The sequence below is a fragment of the Coregonus clupeaformis genome, unplaced genomic scaffold (genome assembly GCF_020615455.1).
Source record: "Coregonus clupeaformis isolate EN_2021a unplaced genomic scaffold, ASM2061545v1 scaf0290, whole genome shotgun sequence".
Taxonomy (NCBI): Eukaryota; Metazoa; Chordata; class Actinopteri; order Salmoniformes; family Salmonidae; genus Coregonus; species Coregonus clupeaformis.
This window is the reverse complement of record NW_025533745.1, coordinates 232,685-245,222: the sequence shown is the minus strand read 5'-3', so window position 1 is coordinate 245,222 and position 12,538 is coordinate 232,685. Positions and strand designations below refer to the sequence as shown.

General features: G+C 41.9%; 1 protein-coding gene across 1 annotated transcript in view; it reads left to right on the top strand.

Moving 5' to 3' along the window:
* Window positions 1–9,471: 9,471 nt before the first annotated feature.
* Window positions 9,472–12,538, top strand: part of LOC121543482 (anoctamin-4) — a 55,709-nt gene continuing 52,642 nt past the window's right edge. The window contains exons 1-2 of the mRNA XM_041853360.2: window positions 9,472–9,951; window positions 11,138–11,218. Coding sequence (XP_041709294.1) covers window positions 9,711–9,951; window positions 11,138–11,218 — 322 coding nt within the window. The 5' untranslated portion in view covers window positions 9,472–9,710. The remainder of the gene's footprint in view (window positions 9,952–11,137; window positions 11,219–12,538) is intronic.

Sequence of the window (12,538 nt, the reverse complement as noted above, 5' to 3'; positions counted from 1 at the left end):
TTCTATTCTGGTTAGAGCCAGTTTGCGCTGTTCTGTGAAGGGAGGAGTGCACAGCGTTGTACGAGATCTTCAGTTTCTTGGCAATTTCTCGCATGGAATAGCCTTAATTTCTCAGAACAAGAATAGACTGACGAGTTTCAGAAGAAAGTTCTTTGTTTCTGGCCATTTTGAGCCTGTAATCGAACCCACAATTGCTGATGCTCCAGATACTCAACTAGTCTCAAGAAGGCCAGTTTTATTGCTTCTTTAATCAGCACAACAGTTTTTAGCTGTGCTAACATAATTGCAAAAAGGTTTTCTAATAATCAATTAGCCTTTTAAAATGATAAACTTGGATTAGCAAACACAACATACCATTGGAACACAGGACTGATGGTTGCTGATAATGGGCCTCTGTACGCATATGTAGATATTCCATAAAAAAATCAGCAGTTTCCAGCTACAATAGCCATTTACAACATTAACAATGTCTACACTGTATTTCTGATCAATGTGATGTTATTTTAATGGACAAAATAATTGCTTTTCTTTCGAAAACAAGGACATTTCTAAGTGTCCCCAAACTTTTGAACGGTAGTGTAATTCCACTTTGACATTATGGGGTATTGTGTGTAGGCCAGTAACACAAAATCTCAATTTAATCCATTTAAATTCAGGCTGTAACACAACAAAATGGGAAAAACTCAAGGGTGTGAATACTTTCTGAAGGCACTGTAGCTGCCATTACCACAGATGCGCATGTGTCATTTAACCACTGGGTGAGCCTGGACAGGTAGACTACCTGTGAGGCAAAGTCTGAACTCTTGTTACCTCGCTACCCATATATCAAGAGATATTGCTCTATAACCATAGCAATTTGTGATCTTAAGTAAAAAATACTGTCTATATTACCACAGAGGCTAAATAGTCCATCATCCTCTACTTGAGGTAATCAACGATCTGATATGACTGTATGGGTGAAAGCTATACAACAGAACCCTTGCTTATACCTATTTGATTGTGTGAGATCTGCACTTACCTACAGGAAAGAAGAAAGAAATTAAAGGTGCATGTGTAAAAGGTTTGAATTGGGTCTGTGTGTGTACGTGACAATAGTCTCACATACACACATCCTGCCACCGCCAACCCTGTCATGTGATCAGGAAGTCTAGCTCATTGTGACTTAGGCGCCCACTCCACTCCATAACCAGGGTGGAACTCTCAGAACACTGTCTGTTTCCTCTTTGGCCATGGTTATTGGGATAGGCAGGGTTTGTATCAGTTCTAAACTGATCACATAGACCAAGAGCTGAGTGCAGTACTAAAGTTTTATGGTGCTCCAGAGCTAAAGGTCAAGTGTAGGTTGTAAATCTCTGGTCTGAGGGAAATGTAAACAAGAAGATGTCATTAGGCCAGCTCGCCTAACTAACCACTAACAGCCCTGCTATGTTGCGTAGAAACCAGGCTAGTCACAGTGTGGTGGTTATAAGTATAGAAGGAAAACAGGCTAGTCAGGTGTGATGGTTATCAGCATGAGAGTTTTTGTTTCACTTCTTCCTAACTGTCAAGCCTAGGCTCAATTCTGGAAGGAACACACCATACTACTGACAACTACGCCATCTAGTGGTGTTAATGTAACACAACAGCACAAACAGGATCTCACCACTCTAGTCTTCCACAGAAGAAGAGACCACAAACAACGCTCTTGTCCTATAATATATCGCTCAATGTCAAAACCCGGATGTATGACCTCTGTCATTGCCATATTATCACTAAACATGTTAACCTGACTCACATCTCTCTGCCTCTTCCCACTGGGCACTGGTCATTTCATTGAAATCACGTTGAACAAACGTGGATTTGACGTTGATTTGAAATCTGTGCCCAGTGGGGTCCTTGTATCTAATAACGTATCAACTCTTTAGGTGAGTGTTCAAAATAAGAAATGTATTATTTCAGAATGTACTAACAGGTTCTTTATTCACATGTTTCCAGTCAACGAATCTATCAGGTGAGACGGTGACTGACTGTTATGCTGCATTAGTTTCAGTGGAGGCTGCTGAGGGGAGAACGGCTCATAATAATGGCTGGAACGGAGCAAATGGAATGGCATCAAACACATGGAAACCATGTCTTTGATGTATTTGATACCATTCCACTAATTGCGCTCCAGCCATTACCACGAGCCCGTCCTCCCCAATTAAGGTGCCACCAACCTCCTGTGATTAGTTTAGTAAAAGAAAGCATGAGTGACAGACACAGAGACAGATCTCACTCTCTCTGTCTCGGTCTAGTGATAATTTAACTCAGGATTGATAACCATTCACAAACAAACAAACAGCTGATCATGTGACTGCATCCTGAGGTTATGAAGGGAAAAGAGGAGCCTGGTGGGAGGAGCTATAGGAGGACGGACTCATTGTAATGGCTGGAATGGAATTCATGGAACTGAGTAAAACATGTGGCTTCCATATACAGTTCCATTTATTCCATTCCAGCCATTACAATGAGCCTGTCCTCCAATAGCTCCTCCCACCAGCCTCCTCTGGAAAGGAATTGCAGTCTCTGTTCTAATGGCCGTACCAGTGTACCACTTAGAATGCATGCCCAATACATAGGCTGCATCCACATTCTTTAGGCTAGGCGGTGGACTCTCTGCAGTTTGTACAGCTGTGTGTAGCCCTGTTCCTGTGAATCAGAACCTGCTCAGTGCAGCTGGTCAGGCTGTAGGTATGCAGCAACAGGTGTCGGGCCTTGGCCTGCACGTCCTCCCACACACTGGCACTAGAATCACAATACACACAGAGAGAGGGTTAGGACATTGGCTCTTTCTCAATTCATCTTTCCTCGAATCCTCTCTCGATGCCTCCTTGGCCTTTTCTCAATTGGTTTCCTCGATTCCTCTCCTTCCTCTCCTTGCCTCGTTTTGAAGAAGGTCGAAGGTAATCGAGGAGGCGAGGAGAGGAAACAAATTAGCTTGTATGAAATGAGGCTTTCCTTCTCCACTAGCGCGTCAGAAAATTATGTTTACAGTGATGGAATCCAAAAGTACATGTATAAAGTGGTAAAAAATAATAATAAATTAAGCTAGTTGTGCTAGACATTTTATGGATAAAAGGATAAGTAGTGTAGTATCTGAAAGTCTATGATTTTGCTGACGTTTGCAAATGGTGTAATAGATGAACTTTACTCTGCTTTGCTGAAACATCTGGAAAGCATTACTACATAGGCTTCTTGGAATAGAGGACATTTGGAGATATGGGGAGGCCAGGGATTGGTCTATCAAAAACCACCCATCTTATGTTACATAGGATATAAATACCATGTTTTGAACAAAGGACGGAGAGAATAACATATTAGAGATTGGGTCAGTTGTTCTCCAGATTTCTGCAGGAGTCTGTAAATTGATACTGTAATCTTTGATGTAATAAACTATTATAATCAAGGACAGTGTCAGCGGATTTCTTATCAACACAGCATATCAGCATCGTTGTCTTGACACCACAGTAGCTATCGTTTTTAAATGTGTTCAATGCATGCTTTTCTCCTTCGAGAAAACGAGATACAATAAACATTTATTTTACATCAACAAATACACTGAGCATACAAAACATTAGGAACATGTTCTGCTCTTTCCATGACATAGACTGACCAGGTGAATCCAGGCGAAAGCTATGATCCCTTATTGATGTCACCTGTTAAATCCACTTGAATCAGTGTAGATTAGGGCTCTCCAACCCTGTTCCTGGAGAGCTACCCTCCTGTAGGTTTTCGCTCCAAACCAAGTTGTAACTAACCTGGTTAATCTTATCAACCAGCTAATTATTAGAATCAGGTGTGCTAGATTAGGGTTGGAGTGAAAACCTACAGGACGGTAGCTCTCCAGGAACAGGGTTGGAGAGCCCTGGTGTAGATGAAGGGGAGGAGACAAGTTAAAGAAGGATTATTGAGTTTTGATACAATTGAGACATGGATTGTGTATCTGTGCCATTCAGATGATGAATAGGCATTAGAAAATATTTAAGTGCCTTTGAACTGGGTATGGTTGTAAGTGCCAGGCGCACTGGTTTGAGTGTGTCAAGATCTGTAATGCTGCTGTGTTTTTCACGCTCAACAGTTTCCTGTGTGTATCAAGAATGGTTCACCACCCAAAGGACATCCAGCCAACTTGACACAACTGTGGCAAGCATTGGAGTCAACATGGGCCAGCATCCCTGTGGAACGCATTCGACACCTTGTAGAGTCCATGCCCCAACGAATTGAGGCTGTTCTGAGAGCAAAAGGGGGTGCAACTCAATATTAGGAATGTGTTCCTAATGTCTTGTACACTCAGTGTATAATGGTCATGGAATTAACATAATGCATTTTAATTGACACAAAACGTAGGCCTAATCACTGACGTTTCAGAATGGATTAGGCCTATGCTATCCCAAAAAATGTCTGCGCACTACACAGGTAAAGTAGTGCATGAGAGCACTTTCGAGAACACCGAACGTTAGACTTTCAAGATGGTGACACGGTAGAAATGTTACAAACTAAACAGTGTTTTATAGACAAACTGTGCAAGGTAATGATTGCGTCTTTAGCAAGAATGTAAAAAAGCACTATTGCTAACACATACAAATGCGAGCTCTCATCTGAACAGTAGAGATTCAGAAATACAAATTGACCTAATCCACTCTAATATCACTCTGCTGAATGACAATACAAGAGGCACGAGTCAAAGTGTCAAACTTTAGTACCTGGTGGTAGGCTATGTGCAAAACATTTTCTTGCTACAGATAGCCTTGGATATCTGTTTAGTGGGAATCTTTCTTGCTACAGGTAGCCTTGGAGATCTGTTTAGTGGGAATATTTCTTGCTACAGGTAGCCTTGGAGATCTGTTTAGTGGGATTATCTTGCTACAGGTAGCCTTGGAGATCTGTTTAGTGGGAATCTTTCTTGCTACAGGTAGCCTTGGAGATCTGTTTAGTGGGAATCTTTCTTGCTACAGATAGCCTTGGAGATCTGTTTAGTGGGAATCTTTCTTGCTACAGATAGCCTTGGAGATCTGTTTAGTGGGAATCTTTCTTGCTACAGGTAGCCTTGGATATCTGTTTAGTGGGAATCTTTCTTGCTACAGGTAGCCTTGGAGATCTGTTTAGTGGGAATCTTTCTTGCTACAGGTAGCCTTGGAGATCTGTTTAGTGGGAATCTTTCTTGCTACAGGTAGCCTTGGAGATCTGTTTAGTGGGATTATCTTGCTACAGGTAGCCTTGGAGATCTGTTTAGTGGGAATCTTTCTTGCTACAGGTAGCCTTGGAGATCTGTTTAGTGGGAATCTTTCTTGCTACAGATAGCCTTGGAGATCTGTTTAGTGGGAATCTTTCTTGCTACAGATAGCCTTGGAGATCTGTTTAGTGGGAATCTTTCTTGCTACAGATAGCCTTGGAGATCTGTTTAGTGGGAATCTTTCTTGCTACAGATAGCCTTGGAGATCTGTTTAGTGGGATTATCTTGCTACAGGTAGCCTTGGAGATCTGTTTAGTGGGAATCTTTCTTGCTACAGGTAGCCTTGGAGATCTGTTTAGTGGGAATCTTTCTTGCTACAGATAGCCTTGGAGATCTGTTTAGTGGGAATCTTTCTTGCTACAGATAGCCTTGGAGATCTGTTTAGTGGGAATCTTTCTTGCTACAGATAGCCTTGGAGATCTGTTTAGTGGGAATCATGCACCATGGCCTATTTATGCATCTACTCACTGGCATACTCCCACTCCCTGCTGCCAGAGAGAGAGGGTGAGGAAGGGAGCCTCTGTGTCAGCACTCAGCACAGCCTTAGTGGAACAGGCCCTTAGATTGCAGACACAGCAACCCAGATAGATGGGCACCGATTAGGTCACCTCTCTCTCGCTCCTTAGGTAACACACAGTTTCCTGCTTGATGTGTGTGGGCTACTCCGTCCTAACGGATGGCTTTCATACATTTTGTGTTGATACAGCTAATAAGACTCAGATTCAATTCAAACACAATAACTACAACAAAGTTTATTGTCAAAGTTTCCAACACAACAACTTGTACTACACATGTTCTGCAACTTGACATGGTCACATGTCTTTTGTGCTGTTTGGCTGAGCTAGCCAAAGAAGCTGTGACTGCTTAGGTTTCCAGCTTTCAAGGATGACAGCTTCTGGGCCTCTTTCTGTATCTAGACTATACTCTTTGACTGCAAGGAGGCACTGTAGGCTACTCGGTGAGTGAAATGAAGAAGTGCAGCTGTGTAGTGTGGCCTAACCTAACTCAAACAAACAAAAGACATGGCTGTCTATCATGCAGCTGCTTGGTGTGAGGCGACTGACATTGATTGTTTCTCACCTTGACACATACACACATACACACATACACACACATTTGGTGTCAGGTTGCCTATTACAGAAGCTGTACCCTGGGAAGCGGCAGGTTGCCAGATAAAAGTCACTGACTGATGTCCCTTTTTGACATCAGAAAATATGTATTGTGTTTCACGGAAATTAGAGGTAAACTTATCCCACTCTTTATGGGTCCGTGGTGCGACAGTGCAGCTGCTAGTGACCCCAAAAAGTATCTTCAAAATGTACTTTGAAGAGAGATAACTGTTTCACGGTGAATGAGACATGTCTATGAGATATAACATTGAATGTAATTGTGTGAAATACACTCTTAGAAAAAAGGGTTCCAAAGGGGTTCTTCGGCTGTCCCCATAGGACAACCCTTTTTGGTTCCAGGTAGAACCCTCTGTGGAAAGGGTTCTACATGGAACTCAAAAGGGTTCTACCTGGAACCAAAAGGGGTTCTTCAAAGGGTTCTCCTATCGGGACAGCCAAAGAACCCTTTTAGGTTCTAGATAGCACTTTTTTTCTAAGAGTGTAGACACTGATATGTGAAGTACTGATTTAATTCAGCATAAGGGAAGCAAAGCATATGGCAGCATAATCTGCTAAACATTAAAGGAAGGTTTTCCAGCCAAGGATTAAACCTACTAGTCCTGAACTTAAAAAGTACTTTACATGGAGATTCTCAATTGAGCACGCTTTAAGTCCAGGACTAGGCTTAATCTGGGTCAGGGAAACTGTCCCTCAACACTTAAAGGCCTAATGCAGCAGTTTTTATCTCAATATCATCACCAGTCTGAGTGAGGGACCTAATTGGAGTGGCCTAATGGGAGGGATATGTTACCTGAAAACTAGCTGTTATTGGCAGAGAGGCTTGGAACTCTCTTTGTTATTGGTCTGAAATGTCAGGCTATCTTTTCAAACAGCTCTTACACTAAAAGGGCATTATCATCATTTTCACAATTTCACAGTATTAGTTCAACCTCATAGTGTGGAAATAGCATATAAACACAGGAACATCAGGTTTTTGACTACACTGGCCGTTTAAAACAGCCTAGCTCTAACTTTTCTCTATTTTTCCCCCTTTTACATTGAAAGATGTGAAGATAAAGCGAGGGATACTTGCAGAAGTTCCCTCCGCAGGCGAAACCCTAATTTAAAGTCCCCAGGTCCTTCACATTATGTTTGTGAATGTAGAACACGCCATTGAGGATATCAGCCTTTGAGTAATGACCTGACGGATTAGGGCTATTTCCCCTGGGCCAGAGGGCCTTCCTCCACAGTGCTGTGCTTTGCTGAGGAGCTTTTCCACCCAAAGTTGATATACAGTACATGCACCAAAAATATATTAAACATGCTCCACATTTTACCAGTATTTTCCAGTTTTAAGATGTTGCAATGCAAACCATGTCCTATACATTTGTTTTTTATGCCAATGCTGAAAATCTATTTTAGATACCCCCATGTTCATTTTAGACATTGATTTAGCTGAGATTCCACTTCTCAGCATGTGAGCAAGCATATCGTTTTGTGCACATACTTTTCATCTGTTGCACCAAAAGGTTTTATCCTAGTTTTTAAAGGACTCTTCAAGTGCGAGTGACCAATTTTTTCAAAACAAACTTGCAGGAGTCAACATCGGGTTTTTAAGCTGTACATGGAGGCAGAAGCTGCTATATGATATCAAACTGTCATTCTGTACTACATTAAGCTTTGAATGGTGGAGCAGAAACATGAAAACAACATTTGTCTTCTTGACCCAAAATACCTTGACCTTAGCCTAGATGCAAGAAGTACATTTGCTGATGAACTTCTTACTGCAAATTAAATTCACATGGACATTTTAGGATATGGTACCACAAGGGAGCGTGCTCAGCCCACTCCTGTACTCCCTGTTCACCCATGACTGCGTGGCAACGCACGCCTCCAACTCAATCATCAAGTTTGCAGACGACACAACAGTAGTAGGCCTGATTACCAACAATGATGAGACAGCCTACAGAGAGGAGGTGAGGGCCCTGGGAGTGTGGCGCCAGGAAAATAACCTCTCACTCAACGTCAACAAAACAAAGGAGCTGATCGGAAACAGCAGAGGGACCACGCCCCTATCCACATCGACGGGACCGCAGTGGAGAAGATGGGAAGCTTCAAGTTCCTCAGCGTACACATCACTGACGATCTGAAATGGTCCACCCACACAGACAGTGTGGTGAAGCTCTTCAGCCTCAGGATTATACCATTTTGATCACACGACTCCACAGGTCGATAAACACTGGTATTCCTCATTGGTAGAAACATCTGAGAATTTGATTGCATAAGTGTTTTGGAACAGTTGCATAATAAACAGCTCCCTCCAATGTGAAAACCTGACTAAAATATTGAGACTCAAGGTTATAGCACAATCTGACAGTGCTGAAAGATGTTGTGGACCAGCTCTTCCCCGAGGTGTTTATCTGTGTTAATGATAAAAGCCATCTGTACTCACTGTACCATGCAAACCATCCACAATTTAGAGTTTATGGGTAATGCATTATTCTATTTAAATTTGACTGCTGATTCATTCATACATTTTTATGTAGACATTTTGTGCAGGATAATCCCCTCTTTTGAGCGAGTCCGTAATTGCCTGTAGCCACAGATCTACAACAATAATAATTTGGTGGGTGCTTATAATTGTTAGTCCTATTTCTTTCCCACATCCCAACTCCCCCTGAGACACCATAAGAGAGTGGGATCACAGGTTACCCTATCCCAATTCTAGCCTTATCATTTCGGTTGAAACCACTGGCATTAGAGCTAGTGAAATTAAATAGGCTACTTCATGCCGCCATATTGTTCTATAATAGCATTATACATTACGTTTTTACACACAATGTGCTATATGCTACAGAATTTGTTGTTTGACGTCAGTCAAATGTAGGCTACTTTTCAATAAAAGGTTGTGTATTTAATCAGAAAATGCCTCTAAGGTTAAAATATATGTAATGGGCTTAGGCTACAGTAATATGCTACACTCATGGTAAACTCATAAAGATACGTATTTTGTAAGAACACGTCCATCTATTGATCTGTAGCCTATGAACAGTCAGGAAAGTGTGGCAGGGTGCCACCTGGACCAAGTCCATGAAAACCACGCCTGTCCCAAACCCTTCGCCGCTTTTAAATCCATCGACCTTATTCTCCAATCTTTCTGGAAGGACGAAGTCAGGGTGGACGATACCAGAATGGCAAGCTAAATTATCAATAAGAAACCGTTATAGCTCCTGAGTAGTTTTAAGCTAGGTTCTGTATTTATTTATAGTCATTAAAATATTAGCTACACCTGTGCTCGAGACATGTAGGCTGGCTAACATATCCCAGGCTTTGAATTGAACTTGCTGGTGATGATGCTCGTGGATCATGACTGTTCTGGGACTGATGTTCGGTTGGTTCGTCAGCTCAACAAGGGTATGAGGATTCAACCAGGGATATGCAGCGGAGGGACCGAGCAGCAACGAGGATGTAAAACTGGAGACGTCAATGAAAATATTGTTTGTCTGCAATCTCAGGATGAAACGGGACGGGTGTGTCCTGGAAGCCCAGCACTAGCGACAGACACGCGGCTATCCTCCTGTTCCACAGCAGGTGAAGTCCAAAGAAAGCATTGTATATTTTTTCTGTAAGGTTTTCAAAGTAGGCTACAAGAGATGAATGAAGACAAACAAATCCCCTTCACGCAGGAGCGCTTATATCTGATTCTGGAGATAAGTCTTGGTGCATGGGTGGTGATACAATGTAGCTGAATTTACAGTGCGCATACAATTTACACTAACATCCCACATTAACTTTAAATTAACAATTTAAGAGCAGCCATAAGCAAGCACATAGATGCTTAATATAAATAGTGTATTGTCCTGATGTAGCCTACATGTGATTGTTTTTTTTATAGGCCCCACTCTGAGAGTTATTAAACATGAAAACATGTATTTCCCTTGATGACCCAAATTTAATTTGTTATTTCTCAGCTCATCAGCCATAGGTTTCAGGGTTGATTTTTCATTTGACTGGGTGACCCTCATAATCTTAGCCAGCAAAGCTGCTCCCTATTCACATTCATCCATTATGGAGAGTCATTGACATGCATGCACACCAGTATTCCAATATGACACTAAGTGTGGAAATACAAGATGTGAGTCTTTTAAACCTTTTGCATCATGTTATCTGAAGTAGGCCTATGTCATTGTTTGTAAATGTTGGCACCCTTTCCCCTCAATATAATTAGCGACGTTTCCAAAATGTTAATGCATTTTTGCTAATTAATGACTATTGCATCTTTTGAGCAGTGTGACTCAACATAGGTATTGTAGTGGACATGGAGACAGTATTTAGACAGCCTTTACTTTAGATACATGTTGGATAGTTAGACAAAAATGTTTTCAGAGTGGCGACAACAAACATCCCCCTGAATGAAATAAATGTATCTCTGAGTACAGTATTGATTATATTGCAGCACTTGCCCCATCCCAGACACAAAAGTCTGTCCAAAAAATAGACATTATTTATTTAGTAAGTTTCAGCAGCCTCTGGCAAGATTTAGGTCCTCCATAAAAGCGAATCGAACCAATGGGGGTGTTTTTGTCTTCTGCTCTAAAACACAAAAATGTCCTCCAAGAAACTCCGAAGCAGTAAATCGACTACTGTGTGTGACCTTGCATGATTTTTCTGGGATAAATCCAGGTTATCTGGGGTGAATGAAAATGTCCTTGAAGGTTGAGTGTGATGTGAGAGTAGCTCTGTTCAAGGGGAACCAATGATGATGTTGTCTTTCCAGACCGTGAACCAAGCAGTGGCAGTTACAACGTCTCCACTGGAACTGGAACCTTTTACAGCTGCGTCAGTCAGATCACCATCGGTAATTGCACTTTACAGAATGTCTTACTCTATATCCAAAAGAGACCGCAAGGGGAGGCTATATTTGGTTTGGCGGGAAAAAGTCACGCTGAAACTTTCAGAAATGTGTGGAAAATAGACCCTGTGTGAAAATGGTGACCAAGCCAAGAAATCAGCCTTTAAAAAAATAAGTCTATCCTTTATCAGATAGAAGTACACAAGAGCCAATATCATGCATCTTTTACACCTGCACATGAACAATTCCTCAGGTGCTGTATGTGGAGTTCTTGACAATGAAATTGATATAGAGTAGCCTAGATAAAAAGCTAATGTTAATGGCTGCATGGATTAATTTTTGACCAAGCACAAGTCTTTCACAGATTGATCATTCTAAATGTAGCCCACATGCTTTACCTTGAGACAAATCAATAGCCTTCCTCAATAAGCTGCCTTCAGAGGAGTCAATATACCGCCTGGATGAGCGTGATTTAAAAGCTTTCCCCATTGTTTGGCCAGAATAGGGTAATCAGCATTAGGATGGGTCCCCTAAAGCGCTAATGGACGATCAGTCTCCCCTAATTCAACCCTAACGGTTTTTTCTAGTCTTTACTGTAGTAAGTGCTGTTGAATATTGGAAATTAATAAGCGTATTATAACCATGGACAATTCCTGGATTACAAGCAAATGGTGTTCTAAAGTGATGATCTACATCTAATCAAATTTGTTGAATTGATTTATTGATGCAGAATATTACCCTGGTCAAACATACTGACTGCTGCACTCACCATTGTTTGACTTCACTTATTGACCAGGCCAGCTGATCACAGCCCATGATGAATCCAGAGACAATTCTATTTTACTGTAAACAAATTGACAACAGACTTTCAGCATGGGCTATGAGGTTGAAGGAGTTGTCCGTAGAGCTCAGAGACAGGATTGTGTCGAGGCACAGATCTGGGGAAGGGTACCAACACATTTCTGCAGCATTGAAGATCCCTAAGAACACAGTGGCTTCCATCATTCTTAAATGGAAGAAGTTTGGAACAACCAAGACTCTTCCTAGAGCTGGCCACCCGGCCAAACTTAGCAATCGGGGGAGAAGGGCCTTCGTCAGGGAGGTGACCAAGAACCCGATGGTCACTCTGACAGAGCTTCAGAGTTCCTCTGTGGAGATGGGAGAACCTTCCAGAAGGACAACCATCTCTGCAGCACTCCACCAATCAGGCATTTATGGTAGAGTGGCCAGACGGAAGCCACTCCTCAGTAAAAGGCACATGACAGCCTGCTTGGAGTTTGCCAAAAGGCACCTAAAGGACTCTCAGACCATGCGAAACAAGATTCT